Source organism: Rutidosis leptorrhynchoides, chromosome 2 (genome assembly GCF_046630445.1).
Source record: "Rutidosis leptorrhynchoides isolate AG116_Rl617_1_P2 chromosome 2, CSIRO_AGI_Rlap_v1, whole genome shotgun sequence".
Lineage (NCBI taxonomy): Eukaryota > Viridiplantae > Streptophyta > Magnoliopsida > Asterales > Asteraceae > Rutidosis > Rutidosis leptorrhynchoides.
The window spans coordinates 155403077-155421944 of NC_092334.1; the positions used below are offsets into that span (position 1 = coordinate 155403077).

Below are 18868 nucleotides of genomic sequence, written 5' to 3' on the forward strand. Positions count from 1 at the left end.
GGCAAAACATATTAATGACCAATCGATCTCTGTGAACCCACCATCTTCCTTCAAGAATAACGTTGCAATTGCGAAAAACCAAAAAGAAATAATAAATGATTCATCCCCAATCGACAACTTTGAATCAACTGCAAATGTCTCGGAAAGCTGCACAGGTTCGACATTAAATTCGCCCACCCAATCCAAGCCTGCCAACCTTAACCCAAACAACCCACAGCCCACTTACAGCCCAACTAACCACTATTCCAGCCCATGCCATAAAAAACCCAATAACAACTTGTTTGAGGATACACATCTGGGCTTATCTAATCCTTGTTTTGAACAACTCCTACACAACCCATCAAGCCCAATAATGAAGACTTCAGATAGGCCGAATAATCTACAAAATGTATCGTCCAGTTCATATTTCAGTTTCACCTCAAAATCGAACACCGAAGGAATTCCTGGGAAAAAACGCAAGCTAAATAATGGAATCTCCATCTCCCAAAAATCATCGGACGTACTCTGGGCAAAAATTCGTAGATGGAATGTTTCTTCAAAGATCAACAAAGCTAAATCAGAGGCAAGGAACAAACCTATGCGGAAATCATATAAGAAAACCAACTCTAATCAGGGAAACAGAAACTGTAAAGCAAGCAAAAGCCATTCACTATCTGAAAATTCGTTGGACTGTGATGAGATAGGTTTGATTTTGGGACTCTCCAAAAAAGCCAATTAACCAGGTCTGCCACTTCGTGTATCCCTTTATATTTGTTTTAATTATGTCGATTCTCTCACTTAATATTAGAGGTCTAGGTTTGGACGATAAAAATAAATCAAGATGGTTCAAAAGATTATACTTTCGCGAAAAACCTTGTTTCATTGCTTTACAAGAAATTAAATGCAGGCACTTTTCAAAAGATTTAATAGGCAAAGTTTTTGGAAACACTGATCTTTTATATGCCGTTAAAAATTCCAAGGGTAATTCGGGCGGGTTGCTTTCGGCTTGGGATCCTAATATATTTAAAGCTAACCATATTGTTGAACGTGATACCTTTATTGCGGTAAAAGGTCTTTGGAAAGATGTAGGTACGGAGCTAATCTTTGTGAACATTTACGGACCACATAATGATATGGACAAGAAGAAAATGTGGCAAGATCTTAGCGAGGTTCTTGAGTATGATAAGGCGATGTGGGTATTACTAGGAGATTTTAATGAAGTCAGATTCGCCTCTGAAAGGAAAAATACTGAATTTATCGAGAAAAGGGCCGAGATGTTCAATAAGTTTATCAAAGAAAACAACCTCATAGATCTGCCGTTAGGTGGACGCATTTTCACTCGAATAAGTGACAATGGTCGACACTTCAGCAAGCTAGATAGATTTTTGGTTTCGGAGAACTTCATACATGAGTGGCCAAATATCCATGCCATGGTTCTAGATAAAAATCACTTGGACCATTGTCCAATCATTTTAAAAAATGGAAACACCGATTTTGGGCCAAAACCCATAAAAGTATTCGATGAATGGATTAATCACAAGGACGCCAGGGAGGTTATCAAAAGAATTTGGTCAAAGGAAGTCACTAGTTGGAAACCGGATTGCATCTTCCGAGAAAAACTGAAAAATACAAAATTTGAACTAAGGAAATGGTTCTCAACCTCACAATGCAAATTGAAAACAGAAATCGAAGAATTATCAAAACAAGTCACCGATTGGGAACTAAAAGCTGAGACAAATGATCTAACGGAAGAACAACTTCGCGAATGGGCACTCGACAAAGAAAATCTTATTTTAAAAGAGAAAAATCAAACAGAGATGCTGAAACAAAAAGCTAGATACAAATGGACTCTAGAAGGCGATGCAAACAGTAAATTTTTTCATTCCTTCATTCGTAGAAGGCAACAAAAAAACAATATGCATGGAGTCTACGTCGACGGGCAGTGGTCCACAAACCCTTCAGAAATTAAAGCAGCAGCTCATTCTTTTTTCAAGAAACTGTACACCAAATCAGATTCAAACAAATTCGATTTAAATCGTTGGAGTGGTTTCACCATAGATTAAGCGATGGCGGCGGATTTGGAAGCAAAGTTTACCGAGAAAGAAGTTTTTGATGCAATCAAAGGTTGTGGTAAAAACAAAGCGCCGGGTCCGGATGGTTTCAACCTCCTTTTCTACTCAAAGTATTGGGACATTATCAAAGACGACCTCATGAGTGCACTGAATTGGTTTTGGGAATCGGAATCTATCACTAAAGGATGCAATGCCTCTTTCATCGCGCTAATCCCCAAGGTAAAGGATCCTTTAAATTTCTCAAACTATCGACCTATTAGCCTTATTAATAGTTATTACAAAATACTCTCAAAAATACTTGCGAATAGAATAAAAAAAATCGTCCCAAGGCTAGTAGGAGTCGAACAAACTGCTTTCCTTAGTGATAGATATATCCTTGATGGTGTTTTGATTGCTTTAGAAACAATTGATGAACTCAAATCAAAAAAGCAAAAAAGTTTTATTTTCAAAGCAGATTTCGAGAAAGCTTTCGATTGTATTGATTGGGAATTTCTCTCTAAAATAATGGGTTTCATGGGTTTTGGGGTCAAGTGGATTAAGTGGATTCAAGCTTGCCTTGGATCGACTTCAATCTCTATCCTTCTAAACGGTTCGTCGACCGACCAATTTTTTCCGGAGAGGGGTGTAAGACAAGGTGATCCCCTTTCACCTTTTTTATTTATTTTAGCAAGTGAAGGTTTAAATTACCTACTTAACTTAGCAACCAACGAAAAGTTAATTAATAGGGTTGTGGTCGGGAATAATAAGGTGAAAGTTTCACACCTACAATACGCCGATGACACAATTATAGCAGCCATGTTGGTGCATGAATCCCCAGCCGTTATTTGCTTTTATGTTTAACACATTTCGGTTATGTAATAATGTTTACTCGAGACTATTGATTATATTTGTGTTTGTGCGTACTTAATTTATTAAATGATCAATATGTTAAACTGCACACAGTCGACCGAGTGTGTATAGACACTCGACCGACTGTGTCAGTCAGAAGACCGAGTGTACACAGACACTCGACCGAGTGTGTCTGTGTTCACTATATATACGGGTTTAGACTTCTTTGATGAGGTTACTCGTCCTATTCACCCTAAGTCGTAGGTTTTCGTCTCCAGAGAACCCTAACACCATATACCACCGAAATATATCGTCTAGGTGTCGATCTAATCTAGTTTTAGCTCTAGGTTTGATCTATTCGATCCCAAAAACGACCCGTATCTCGGTTTAACCTTATTCTAGTGTATTCTGCCTCTAGGATAGATTGCAAGCGACCTAAGATCCTAAGAATAATTGTCTACAAAGTGGTATCAGAGCTGGAGTCTCTGGTTTTGCTTGATCAAATCGTTTTTGGGTCAAAATTGGTGTTTTTTGTTGTTTTTGGGTTTTTAGTCAATTAATCAGCTTTTCTACATTATTGTTGGTAGTTTTATTGTCAAAAGGTGTTTCTGGAGTCATCACTATTGTTTTCTACGTGTTGGTTTTGTGTTTTTCATCCATAATCGATTGCAAAATTGATTTTTGTCTAGAAAACCCTAATAGTCGACCTGCTACTGTCAAGAACACACTCGGCCGTATGTGTACTGACAACCGACCGAGTGAGTCCTTAGATCGACCGTGTGAGTATTTCAACCGACCGTGTGAGTTTTACCAGAGCTGTGTTAGTTTCGTAAAGTTAGTCGGCCGTGTGAGTTTGTCACTCGACCGTGTGAGATAGTGAACCGACCGTGGGAGATAGACAATCGGCCGTGTGAGTTAGTAATACCCAAGGCTCAGCTTGTAACGAAGTGCTGCCAAAATTTAGTCAGTCAATCGACCGTGTGAGTCATACACTCGACCGTGTGTCTCATTCAATCGATCGTGTGTCAAGGACAATCGACCTTGTGAATTAAATAGGTCATAATTAACTTTAAATTTAATACTTAATCAATTAAAATGTCTGACACAAACGGACAAGTGATGAATGAATACAGTGCATTCGTTATTGCACCTGGACTACAAAAACTATTACTGAATGAAAGTGAATCTGGTTCTTCGAAAAAAGTACCTAGACTTGACAATCTTAAGAACTTCTTGGACTGAAAAGTGAGGTTTGTTATTTACTTAAACGGTGTCGATTCTAGACTTTAGGAATGTATTGAGAATCCGTATGTATGGCCATGCGGAGTAGATGGTGAACCCAAAGAAACTTCTCAGTTTAGTCCCACAGAGCGTGAAGAGTACAATTGTAACATCCCGTTTTTTCCCGTACATATCGAAAGGTACATACTAAATCATTGTACGTTTGTAACTCGCTAGATTGTGCGAAATTATATATATATATATATATATATATATATATATATATATATATATATATATATATATATATATATATACATACTTGATAATGGGTGCATATACAAGTTTATACGTGGGTTTTGATAGCGTTAAGTCTTGTGAGACCATTGTTGAAGGTTAGGCGAATATAGGAAGCGGGATTTAAGTGTACGAATTAAATAAAATCAAAATTTGCTTAAGTTTGTCGAGGTGTCCAGGTGACGGCTAATGCCGCGCCGCGACAAACTGGGTCGCGCCACGACATATAAAGCAATTCCAGATCAGAAGTTAAGTTAAAAGGGGTCGTTTTTCCTTCGTTAGGTCGCGCCGCGACAAATGGGCCGCGCCGCGGCACCTCTGCAGTTCTGACTCCGATTCTAGCTCAAATTAAATAAATTTAAGGGGCAAATTGGTAATTTAACGTATAGATCTGATAGGAGCATTAAACCTCCACCACTTGTTCATTTAATTTAATTTCTTTTCTCTTTTCTTTCCAATTTCTCTCCCAAAACTTAAAACCCATTTGGATTAAAAGTGAGATTTGAGAGTGAAGGATTAAGGGTTGATCTTTGGAGCAAGAATTAAAGTTGTTCCTTGCGTCTCTAGCTACACGTTGATAGTCTCGGTAAGTTCTAACTCTAAGTTTTGAGTTTTAATTGGTTAATGGCTAGGGTTTTGGTTACTAGAGATTTGTAAGACCCATTTGGTGGTAAAACGGGTGAGTTTGGGTTATGTTGTTGTAATGAAACTCTAATAGCCACAATCTAGGGTTTTGGCCTTGTGATTTGAGGTTGTAAGTGTCAATTGATGTTGTTAGTCACTAATGCACTTTAAGATTTATGAAAGAAGTGTTAATGAGTAAGTTTGACTTGATTGTGAGTCTAAGTATTATAAAATGGGTCAAAATGTACTAGTTGACCTAATTAGATGAAATTGGTATAGATTACCCTAAGTTTTGTGTTAATTGAAGTTAATAGACTTTAATTCACTAGTCTTAGTGATTAAAGTCGAGTCTTGGCCATTTATGGGCGGTTGTGAGTGTTGAGTCATTTAATGTAAATTGGGTCATTAAATGCTCAAGTAGGAGTATTGTGGTTAATCCCACTAGTTATGAAATTGAATGTGTACTTAATGATTTAGGTACATTGCGTTGAAGCTCGGAAGTGCTAAATCATCATCCTTGTGACAAGGTGAGTGGAATAATTATACGTTCATGTATATGGCGTGTTTATTTGTGAATGTTATGGTATGAACCATGTGCCGGAAGTGCAATAACATGTATGTGATGGATATAGGATGTGAACCACGTGCCGGTAGCATCGAGTGTGAACCACGTGCCGGTAGCACTATAAAATGAGGCGTGAACCACGTGCCGGTAGCGTCAAAGTGTGAACCATGTGCCGGTAACACTATAAAAGAGTGAGACTCAAATGCGTATGGTGTGAACCACGTGCCGGTAGCACCATAGCGTTATAGTTAACCATATTGTGTTGTGATCGTTTAGCATTATATATATATATATATATATATATATATATATATATATATATATATATATATATATATATATATATATATATATATATATATATATATATATATATATATATATATATATATATATATATATATAAATATGGTGTTGAGTATATGCTAATGAGATTTGGTGTCAATGTACGACTTGTTGGTATTTCGGGTATGATTGACTTGCTATGTGAGTTACATGTTCGTGCGAGGTATTTGGTATTTGTGATTGCAAATAGATGGGTTATATATATGTATGTATAACTATTGCATTCACTAAGCATTGCTTACCCTCTCGTTGTTTACCATTTTTATAGGTTCCGGCTTGGACAAGGGTAAGGGCATACGGTTGGATTAGTTGTCTCCCGTTTGTGTTGACAGGGGGTGCTTTTTGGATAGCTTTTGAAGTGGCCTAACGTTTTGGGTAGTTTAGCCCCAAACCATGCTCGAATGTCGTTTGGATTATAAACTATCATTGTAGTAGGTCAAACTTGTATTAAACTTAATTACTGGCCTTTGTGCCTTTGGTAAACATTTAAATTGTTGTACGTTTAAATGGAACTTGTGGAATGGTTTACATATTTAATTGGCGAGTAAATGTGTATTGTATAAAAAAAAATTATCGTATGGAATACGGGTTGGGTTGTTTCAAGTGGTATCAGAGCATGGTCTAAGGGATTTAGGCGACTTGAGATAGGTGCCTAGACTTGGGCTTTATTGTGTGAGCGCTTTATGTGGGACTTGTAGGACTTTGGGTCTAATCGGGAATTGTTAGTGCTTTGGTTTTTGTGAACTAACCTTGTGCTAATTGATTTGTGTTGTGTTTAGCAAGCATCGAGCAAGATGGACGTTGTACTAGCAAGTTAATGCGACGTGCTCGCGTAACAATGATTAGCTACCATTGTTACGGGTGCAAATCGTGTCAAACAAGTAATGTATGACGATTGTTGAGCAAGATGTAGTAGTGTAGTATACATGTATATACTTACATGTTATGTCTTTTCGTTCTTTGTTTAATCTTTTCCGTTTTATAGAATGAAGACGAGAAACGGACACGATAATGATAACGGTGGTACGAGTGAGGATGTTGAACTCACAGCCAAGGTTGAGGCCATCTTTAAAAAGTTAAAGAAGGATTTTCTTGACAATGTCCGAAAGGTCTTCCAAGAGTCGGTCGATAGACAAGTGACCGAAATGATCAACGATCGAATAAAAGCCGCAATAGAGGAGGCTTTAGAGGCTAGAAACATTTATCCTCCAGGCGAAGGGGGTGAAGGTAATGGTGGGGGTGGAAGGCGGGACTTCCACTACAAAAATTTCAAGGATACTCAACCTCCGATGTTTAATGGGGTGAGGGATCCATTGAAAAGCACTTGTTGGATTTCCAATATCGAGGGAGCTTTCCGTACCGCGGAATGTCCTCCCGAAAAGAAGACGAGGTATGGGTCTAGCATGTTACGTGAAGAAGGCAAGTTGTGGTGAGACGATAAAATTAATTTGTATGGTGAAGAGCAATGTATGAGCTTGACATGGGAGGAGTTTAAGAAGGAATTTTTTCAAGAACACCGAACTTCTTCCGACCTTGATAGAATCCGGGACGAGTTGCATCATTTGCAACAAGGTTCAATGGACTTGGTTACTCTCAAGTCTACCTTTTTGGCAAAGATTCGTTTTTGCCCGGAATATGTTGGTGACGATCACAAGCTAATGAAAGATTTCTACCGTACCTTGAACGATGAGTTAAAGGGTAAGATTAGTCGGGGAATGGCTAAGACTTTTGAAGAGCTATTCGAGTTGGCTCGGGGTTTTGAACCGGAGGTTCCGAGGAAGAGTGATTTCACTTTTTCAAAGAGAAAGTTTGAAGGTTCGGGCCATTCGAACTTTTCAAATAAAAAGAACAAGAAAGGCTCCGAAAGCTTAAATAATGTGAAGAAGGGTGCTTCCGGGGGTTTCGAGCCCACGTGTTTTAATTGTAAACAAAGGGGACACATGGCCCGTGATTGTACCAATGGCCCAAACAAATTTACTTGCTATAATTGTGGTAAGGAAGGGCACAAGAAGCCGGAATGTCCCGAGTTGAATAATGTTCATGTTAAGAAATTGGAGAGAACGGCGGGTACGGCTAGGGGTCGCAACTATTTGATGACGAATGATGAAGCTAAGCAATCCAACGAAGTTGTCTCTGGTACTTTTATGGTTAACTCTAATCCGGCAAGGATTTTATTTGATAGCGGTGCAAATTTGTCGTTTGTGTCTCCAAAATTTGTGCCTAAACTTGATAGACCGTTAGCTAAGTTAAGTCGTCCGGTGGAATTCGAAATAGTGGACGGTAAGATGGTGCTAGTGGTTGATGTGTGTAAAAATTGTGATGTTATTTTTGGTACCGAAAACTTTAAAATTGATCTCATCCCTATGACTTTGGGCGATTTTGATATCGTTGTTGGTATGGATTGGGTCGATCGTAATAGAGCCGATATCTCGTGCCATGAGAAGTTTATTCGTGTGAAGACCCCTAGAGGGGGAGAGTTAATTATTCATGGCGAAAAGCGAAGAAGACTTGTGCCGATATGTTCTTTTGCGCGGGCACGACGTTTTCTTGTTAGTGGTGGCATGGATTTTCTTGCCCATGTTGTTGATACTCGTGAAGAGCCACCACTTATTCATGAAATTCCGGTAGTTAGTGAATTCGAATACGTTTTTCCGGATGAGTTACCGGGTGTTCCGGTGGAAAGACAAGTTGAATTTCGTATTGAGTTGGTTCAGGGAGCTACTCCCATTGCTAAAACTCCTTATCGTTTAGCACCAACGTAAATGCAAGAGTTGTTAAATCAAACCCAAGAGTTGCTTGAGAAGGGTTTTATTCGACCGAGTGCTTCGCCGTGGGGCGCTCCAGTTTTATTCGTGAAAAAGAAGGATGGTAGTATGCGGATGTGCATCGACTACAGGGAGTTGAATAAAGTGACAATCAAGAATCGTTATCCACTGCCTAGGATCGACGATTTGTTTGATAAACTCCAAGGTGCGACGTATTTCTCTAAGATCGACCTACGGTCCGGCTATCACCAAATGCGGGTCCGTGAGGAAGATATTGAGAAAACGGCTTTTCGAACACGTTATGGGCATTTTGAGTTCGTAGTTATGCCTTTTGGTCTTACGAATGCACCGGCGGCATTCATGGATCTTATGAACCGAGTGTGCCAACCTATGTTGGACAAGTCGGTGATCGTGTTCATTGACGACATACTAGTCTACTCGAAAAGTATGAATGAACATGAACCCATTTGCGTGAGGTTTTGAAGACATTACGAAGGGAGAAGTTGTATGCTAAGTTCTCCAAATGTGAATTTTGGCTAAGGGAAGTTCAATTCCTTGGCCACATTGTGAACCAAGATGGCATTCAAGTAGATCCGGGGAAGATAGAGACGGTGAAGAGTTGGAGACAACCGACTACGCCTACGGAGGTCCAAAGTTTTCTCGGATTGGCCGGTTATTATCGTCGATTTATCCAAGACTTTTCTAAAATCGATTCTTCATTGACGAAGTTGATAAGGAAGAACGCGAGATTTAATTGGGAGAACGAGCAAGAAATTGCTTTTCAATTGCTAAAAGAGAAGTTGTGTTAAGCACCGGTGTTAGTGTTGCCGGAAGGAGTGGAAGACATGACGGTTTATTGTGATGCTTCGTTAAATGGAATCGGGTGTGTTCTAATGCAAAGAGGTAAAGTCATCGCTTATGCCTCTCGACAATTAAAGGAACACGAGATGAGATATCCGACTCATGATCTTGAGTTGGCGGCGGTTGTGCATGCATTGAAAATTTGGCGCCATTACTTGTATGGTGTCAAGTGTACGATTTATTCGGATCATAAAAGGTTGAAACATCTCTTTAATCAACGAGATTTGAATTATCGTCAACGTAGGTGGATGGATGTGGTAAAAGACTATGATTGTGAGATACTTTATCATCCGGGCAAAGCAAATGTGGTCGCGGATGTGTTAAGTTGAAAGATTCATCACCCGGCGTTACGATTGGGATTGTTACGTATGATTATTACTAACGATTTTCTTGAAAAACTCGGCGTGATTCAAATAGAGGCTTACGTTCACAACAAGCATGCAGAGCGAATTGTGGGACAATCGGAGTTCATTACTATGGGCTCGCGGGGTTTGTTGTCTTTTCAAGGAAGAGTGTGGATGCCTAAGATGGGAGATTATCGACAAGTGCTACTTGATGAAGCACATAAGTCAAAGTATTCCATTCATCCGGGCGCAACGAAAATGTATCTTGATTTAAGGAAAGATTATTGGTGGCCGGGCATGAAACGTGATGTTGTGAAGTATGTTGAGCAATGCGTCAAGTGTTTGCAAGTTAAGGCCGAGCACCAAAAGCCGTATGGTAAGTTACAACTGTTAGAAATCCCGAAATGGAAATGGGAGCACATTACCATGGATTTCATCACAAAGTTACCTAAAACGACGAGAACCCAATTTGATTCGATTTGGGTTATAGTTGATCGACTGATGAAGAGTGCTTTGTTTCTTCCCATTAAGGAAGCGATATCAAGGAAGTCATCTCTCGGCACGGTGTTCCTATATCTATTATTTCGGATCGAGATACCCGTTTTACATCTCGGTTTTGGGAAAAATTTCATGAAGATATGGGTACGCAATTAAAATTAAGCACGGCGTATCATCCTCAAACGGACGGTCAAACCGAACGTACGAATCAAACTTTGGAAGATATGTTACGTGCGTGCATTATTGATTTCGGTGGTAGTTGGGATGAGCATTTGCCTTTGGTGGAATTCTCATACAATAATAGTTACCATACTAGTATTGGGATGCCACCATATGAGATGCTTTATGGGCGTAGATGTCGAACCCCGATTTGTTGGGGTGAAGTAGGACAAAAGGAAATCGGGAGTACCGATTTGGTCTTAGGGACGAATAGCAAAATTGATATGATTCGGGAGCATTTGAAAAAGGCTCAAGGTAGGCAAAAGTCGTACGCCAACAAGCGTAGACGAACGATCGAATTTCAAGAAGGTGATATGGTGATGCTTAAGGTTTCGCCATGGAAGGGTATTATTCGGTTTCGGAAACGAGGAAAGTTAGCTCCTCGGTTTATTGGGCCGTTTAAGGTTTTAGCTCGTGTTGGTGAAGTCGCGTATCGTTTGGAATTACCCGAAGAGCTTGTGGGGATTCATAATACATTTCATGTTTCCCATCTCCGTAAGTGTCTTGCGGATGATTCATCTTGGGTGCCATTAGACGAGATTGAGCTAAGTAATAAGTTATAGTATATCGAGGAACCGATTGCCATACTTGATGAGAAGGTCAAAAGGTTGAGACATAAAGAGGTTAGGACTTTTAAAGTTCAATGGCGTCGTAGTAAGGGTTCCGAGTTTACTTGGGAGCCCGAAGAGTTTGTGTTGGTTTATCTTCCTTCTTGTCATGCAGCTTGGATCGCGAGGACGCGCTCCGATTCAAGTGGGGGAGAGTTGTAACATTCCGTTTTTTCCAGTACATATCGAAAGGTACATACTAAATCATTGTACGTTTGTAACTCGCTAGATTGTGCGAAATTGTATATATATATATATATATATATATATATATATATATATATATATATATATATATATATATGCTTGATAATGGGTGCATATACAAGTTTATACGTGGGTTTTGATAGCGTTAAGTCTTGTGAGACCATTGTTGAAGGTTAGGCGAATATAGGAAGCGGGATTTAAGTGTACGAATTAAATAAAATCAAAATTTGCTTAAGTTTGTCGAGGTGTCCAGGTGACGGCTAATGCCGCGCCGCAACAAACTGGGTCGCGCCGCGACATATAAAGCAATTCCAGATCAGAAGTTAAGTTAAAAGGGGTCGTTTTTCCTTCATTAGGTCGCGCCGCGACAAATGGGCCGCGTCGCAGCACCTCTGCAGTTCTAACTTCGATTCTAGCTCAAATTAAATAAATTTAAGGGGCAAATTGGTAATTTAACGTATAGATCTGATAGGAGCATTAAACCTCCACCACTTGTTCATTTAATTTAATTTCTTTTCTCTTTTCTTTCCAATTTATCTCCCAAAACTTAAAACCCATTTGGATTAAAAGTGAGATTTGAGAGTGAAGGATTGATAATGCTAAAAACGAACATATATTTCATAGCATTATTCCCCAAGAAAGACAAGCTTTTAGTTGCAATTGTTCTATTTACAAGTGATATTCGTTTAAATATTAAAAGGTGAAGACAAAAGACAGATTCGACGAATTGAAGACGCAAACGACCAAAAAGCTCAAAAGTACAAAATACAATCAAAGAGGTTCCAATTATTGATAAGAAACGTCTCAAAATTACAAGAGTACAAGATTCAAAACGCAAAGTACAAGATATTAAATTGTACGCAAGGACGTTCGAAAATCCAGAACCGGGACCAGAGTCAACTCTCAACGCTCGACGCAACGGACTAAAAATTACAAGTTAACTATGCACATAAATATAATATAATATTTAAATAATTCTTATAATTATTTATATATTATATAAATAATAAAAATCCGTCGGCAAGAAAGACTCCAAAGTTGGTGAGCTGTATTTTCAAACTCCGCGACTCGTGGAGTTTGAAGGCAAAAATTGCCGCGAGTCGCGGAGTACCCCTAAACTCAATTCCCTATAAAGCCAACCGAATTCTGATCATTTTCACAATCCATAATCTATCTCTCTCTCAATATATACGTAAATATATATATATATATATATATATATATAATTTATATTTTAATTTTAATTTTAATTTTAAATCCTAATAATAAGGGTATGTTAGCAAATGTTGTAAGGGTGTAAATCGAAATTCTGTCCGTGTAACGCTACGCTATTTTTAATCATTGTAAGTTATGTTCAACCTTTTTAATTTAATGTCTCGTAGCTAAGTTATTATTATGCTTATTTAATCCGAAGTAATCATGATGTTGGGCTAATTACTAAAATTGGGTAATTGGGCTTTGTACCATAATTGGGGTTTGGACAAAAGAACGACACTTGTGGAAATTAGACTATGGGCTATTAATGGGCTTTATATTTGTTTAACTAAATGATAGTTTGTTAATGTTAATATAAAGATTTACAATTGGGCGTCCCTATAAATTACCCTATACACTCGATCGGACACGATGGGCGGGGTATTTATATGTACGAATAATCATTCATTTAACCGGACACGGGAATGGATTAATAGCCACTAGAATAATTAAAACAGGGGTGAAATTATGTACAAGGACACTTGGTATAATTGATAACAAAATATTAAAACCTTGGGTTACACTCAGTCGATATCCTGGTGTAATTATTAAACAAAGTATTAAAATCTTGTTACAGTTTAAGTCCCCAATTAGTTGGAATATTTAACTTCGGGTATAAGGATAATTTGACGAGGACACTCGCACTTTATATTTATGACTGATGGACTGTTATGGACAAAAACCAGACGGACATATTAAATAATCCATGACAAAGGACAATTAACCCATGGGCATAAAACTAAAATCAACACGTCAAACATCATGATTACGGAAGTTTAAATAAGCATAATTCTTTTATTTCATATTTAATTTCTTTTATTTTATATTTAATTGCACTTCTAATTATCGCATTTTTATTGTTATTATATTTAATTGCACTTTTAATTATCGTACTTTTTAATTATCGCAAGTTTATTTTATCGCACTTTTATTATTCGCAATTTCATTATCGTTATTTACTTTACGCTTTAAATTAAGTCTTGTATTTATTTATTATTTTACATTTGGTTTTAACTGCGACTAAAGTTTTAAAATCGACAAACCGGTCATTAAACGGTAAAAACCCCCCTTTATAATAATAATATTACTTATATATACATTTGTATTTTTATAAAAGTAAACTAATATAGCGTTAAGCTTTGTTTAAAGATTTTCCCTGTGGAACGAACCGGACTTACTAAAAACTACACTACTGTACGATTAGGTACACTGCCTATAAGTGTTGTAGCAAGGTTTAAGTATATCCATTCTATAAATAAATAAAAATCTTGTGTAAAATTGTATCGTATTTAATAGTATTTTCTGCTAAAATATAAAGCTATTTTATATACACCTCGCATGATATCAAGGATTAAGGGTTGATCTTTGGAGCAAGAATTAAAGTTGTTCCTTGCGTCTCTAGCTACACGTTGATAGTCTCGGTAAGTTCTAACTCTAAGTTTTGAGTTTTAATTGGTTAATGGCTAGGGTTTTGGTTACTAGAGATTTGTAAGACCCATTTGGTGGTAAAACGGGTGAGTTTGGGTTATGTTGTTGTAATGAAACTCTAATAGCCACAATATAGGGTTTTGGCCTTGTGATTTGAGGTTATAAGTGTCAATTGATGTTGTTAGTTTTAAACTTAGTTTTTGCCATAGTTATTTTTACTTCTAGATTTTTAGGCTTTTAGAATTCCTTAAGTGCTTTTTCTTTAGACTAAGATTTAGGTACTTTAGAATTTTGCGACGCCTTTTTAAGTTTTAGTTTCTTTTTAAGTTATTTCCATTTGGGATATAGTTTTTCCTGTATGCTTTAATATTTTTAGACGACTTTTACCTATGTATCAATTATCATTCTAATTAGTAATCTCAATTTGCGATTATAATTTTAAGTTAGTTGTAGTAATAAGGTTAGGTTAGTTAAGTGTTTTTAAGTGTTATAAGTTTCTTTTATTTTTCCGTCACCTTTTATTTTTCAACCATTTTTCTTTTTCGACCTTTTTCGACACGCTCTTTTTCTTTCTTATTTCTCGCTATTCTAGTTTTTAGGACATAGATTTTTATTCTACTTCTTATCTAAATTTCTTAAAATTATGAAAATTTATTTTAAGTGGTTAAATTAATAGACATCAAAATTTTCTGGTTCGTAGTAATAGTTGGATTTGTACGTGGACCGGGTTATTGGAGCCAAACAGTCCTCAATTATATTGAGACCAAACGAATCCTGCCCCTCTGCTGCATCTTTTGGCTATTCGAAACGTGGGCAAAATCAGAAAAGTCTATTGATTGGATAACTTATTATAATTTTTCTTTCCTTTTAAAAACTAATAGGATATTCAGTGAATGCACCGAGCAAGACGTTCATCACCTTTTGTACGTTCACCACCTGTAACTAGATCAAGACATTTAGCAAATATTACTGCCGTTGATTTTTCTTTAGAATCGTCATCCAGTCGACTAAGTACTCCAGTTCAAATTTCCGATAATCCATTTTTTGAACCCGAACTCACAATTGAGAATCCGGAGAATATTCAGGGACGATTCGTAGATCCCGAACCACTAAATTTTCCTCCGGAACCACCAATCATTCAAACAGAGATTGTTGAGGAACGAACCATTAAATCAGAATCCTCTAGTGATTCCGATTCAACAAATTCAATTATGGAGAATCTGGAACCTTTAAGTATGGAAGACCGAATGAGAGCTAAACGCACTGGCCAAGGTCACGCAATTACTCATCCAGACATTAATGTGCCAGATTATGAAATCAAAGGACAAATTCTACACATGGTGACTAATCAATGCCAATTTAGTGGTGCGCCGAAGGAAGATCCAAATGAACATCTTCGTACCTTTAATAGGATCTGCACACTATTTAAAATCCGAGAAGTGGAGGATGAACAGATATATCTCATGTTATTTCCCTGGACTTTAAAGGGAGAAGCCAAAGATTGGTTGGAATCGTTACCTGAAGGGGCGATCGACACATGGGACGTATTAGTTGAAAAATTTCTTAAACAATTCTTTCCTGCATCTAAAGCCGTAAGACTTCAAGGAGAAATTGTTACATTCACACAGAAGCCGAATGAAACTCTATATGAGGCGTGGACTAGATTTGGAAAGTTGTTAAGAGGATGTCCGCAACATGGTTTAGACACCTGTCAAATAGTACAAATATTCTACCAAGGATGCGACATCACTATAAGGAAAGACATAGATATAGTAGCTGGTGGTTCTATTATGAAGAAAACCGAAACTGATGCTTACAAAATTATTGATAACACTGCTTCCCACTCACATGAGTGGCACCAAGAAAAAGATATCGTTAGATCATCTAAAGCAGCTAGAGCCGATTCTAGCCATGACTTAGATTCCATTTCCGCAAAGATAGATGCTGTCGAGAGACGAATGGAAAAGATGACTAAGGATATTCACTCAATACGAATTAGTTGTGAGCAGTGTGGAGGACCACATTTGTCAAAAGATTGTCTCAGTATTGAATTAACAATGAAACAAAGAGAGAATATTTCATACATAAACCAAAGGCCTGGAAATAATTATCAGAATAATTATCAACCGCCAAGACCGATTTACAATCAAAACCAGAATTATAACCGAAATATTCCATACAACAACCAACAAGGTCCTAGCAATCAACAAATATCCAATAATACTTACAACCAGCAAAGACCTAATTTTCAAAACAAACCACCACAACAAACCGATGATAAAAAGCCGAATTTAGAGGATATGATGACGAAGCTAGTTGAAACTCAAACGCAGTTTTTCACATCTCAGAAACAAACCAATGAACAAAATGCTCAAGCATTTAGAAATCAACAAGCTTCTATTCAAAATCTGGAACAAGAAGTAAGTAACCTAGCAAGGTTAATAGGTGAAAGAAAACCGGGAAGTCTACCTAGTGATACAAATGCTAACCCCCGGAATGAAACAGCTAAAGCCATTACCACAAGAAGTGGTACAACACTTAAACCACCTGAAATACCTGTAACTTCTGATGAAGCTATTCCTACTCCACAAAAACCACAAGCTGATCAAGATAAAGGAAAAAGAACCGGTAGTTAAAAAGGTTAATGAAGATAACACAATTAAGAATAAACCTTATGTTAAACCATACCAACCACCACTTCCTTACCCGAGTAAAATGAAGAAAGAGAAACTTGAAGCCGAGCAATCCAAATTCTTGGATATGTTTAAACAGATAAATGTAAATCTTCCTTTCATTTATGTGATTTCAGGAATGCCTAGATATGCTAAATTCTTGAAAGATCTAATCTCAAATAGAAAGAAAATGGAAGAACTCTCGGCTGTTACTATGAATGCTAATTGTTCAGCAGTGCTGTTGAATAAGATACCAGAAAAATTATCTGATCCAGGAAGTTTTACAATTCCATGTTTTCTGGGTAGTCTTAGTTCAATAGAAGCATTGGCAGACTTAGGTGCTAGTATAAATCTAATGCCATATTCACTATACGTTAAACTAGACCTTGGAGAATTGAAACCAACCAGAATAAGCATACAACTAGCCGATAGATCAATAAAATATCCTAGAGGGATAATGGAGAACATGCTAGTTAAAGTTGGTACTTTAGTATTTCTAGTAGATTTTGTTGTTCTGGACATGGAAGAAGATTCTCAAGTTCCTCTCATATTAGGAAGACCATTCTTAAATACGGCTAAAGCAATGATAGACGTGTTCGGTAAGAAATTGACCCTAAGTATAGAGGATGAGAGTGTTACCTTTTCAGTTGATAGAGCAATGCAACAACCACAATCTGCAGATGATACATGTTATTATATTCAAACTATAGATGCACATGCAGAATTATTAGAAGAATTTCCAGAATTACAAGGAACAGGAGAATGTTCTTTAGGAGAAGGAACAGAACAAATTGATGAAGCTAAAATGTTAGCTACACTTATAGCTAATGGATATAAACCAACAATAGAAGAAATTCAAATGCTAAAAGAAGAAGACAGATATCGATATAAATCATCGATAGAAGAACCTCCGAAATTAGTGTTAAAGCCACTTCCAAACCATTTGGAATACGCTTATTTACATGGTGAATCTGAATTACCTGTAATAATATCGTCTTCTCTTACTGAAAATGAGAAATCACAACTCATTTCTGTGTTAAAAGCTCATAAACCAGCCATTGCATGGAAGATTCATGATATTAAAGGAATAAGTCCTTCGTATTGCACACATAAAATCCTTATGGAAGAAGGTCATAAAACGTATGTGCAACGCCAACGAAGACTAAATCCTAATATGCAAGATGTAGTTAAGAAAGAGATTATTAAACTGCTAGATGCAGGTCTAATTTATCCAATCTCTGATAGTCCATGGGTAAGCCCAGTTCAATGCGTGCCTAAGAAGGGTGGCATGACTGTCATTACAAATGAGAAAAATGAGCTTATTCCTACTAGGACTGTAACAGGATGGCGTGTGTGTATTGATTATAGAAAATTAAATGACGCCACCAGAAAAGATCACTTTCCCTTACCTTTCATAGATCAAATGTTGGAAAGATTAGCCGGAAATAGTTACTATTGTTTTCTAGATGGATTTTCCGGATATTTTCAAATTCCAATAGCACCCGAAGACCAAGAGAAAACCACATTCACGTGCCCTTATGGTACTTTTGCTTACAAACGCATGCCATTTGGACTTTGCAACGCCCCTGCAACCTTTCAAAGGTGTATGATGGCGATTTTTCATGACATGATAGAAGAATGCATGGAAGTTTTCATGGATGACTTTTCAGTCTTCGGTGATACATTTGAATCATGTCTAGTTAATCTGGAACGAATGCTTATTAGATGCGAACAATCAAATGTAGTACTTAATTGGGAGAAATGCCATTTCATGGTTAAAGAGGGCATCGTTCTTGGACATAAAATTTCAAAAGAAGGAATTGAAGTGGATAGAGCTAAAGTAGATGTAATTGCTAAACTTCCACATCCCACCAATGTTAGAGGAGTTAGGAGTTTTTTTAGGGCATGCCGGTTTTTACCGACGTTTCATAAAAGATTTTTCTAAAATTGCCACTCCTATGAATAAACTCCTAGAAAAGGATGATCCATTCATCTTTTTAGATGAGTGTATCAAATCTTTTAATATTCTTAAAGAGAAACTCACTAATGCGCCGATCATGATAACACCAAATTGGAATCTA

General features: G+C 37.3%; 1 protein-coding gene across 1 annotated transcript; it reads left to right on the forward strand.

Annotated features, from left to right (window-relative positions):
• Positions 1–761: 761 nt before the first annotated feature.
• On the forward strand, positions 762–2042 carry LOC139888375 (uncharacterized). Its single transcript, XM_071871383.1, has one exon. It carries the CDS (start codon positions 762–764, stop codon positions 2040–2042), a length of 1281 nt encoding a protein of 426 aa, XP_071727484.1.
• Positions 2043–18868: the final 16826 nt, after the last annotated feature.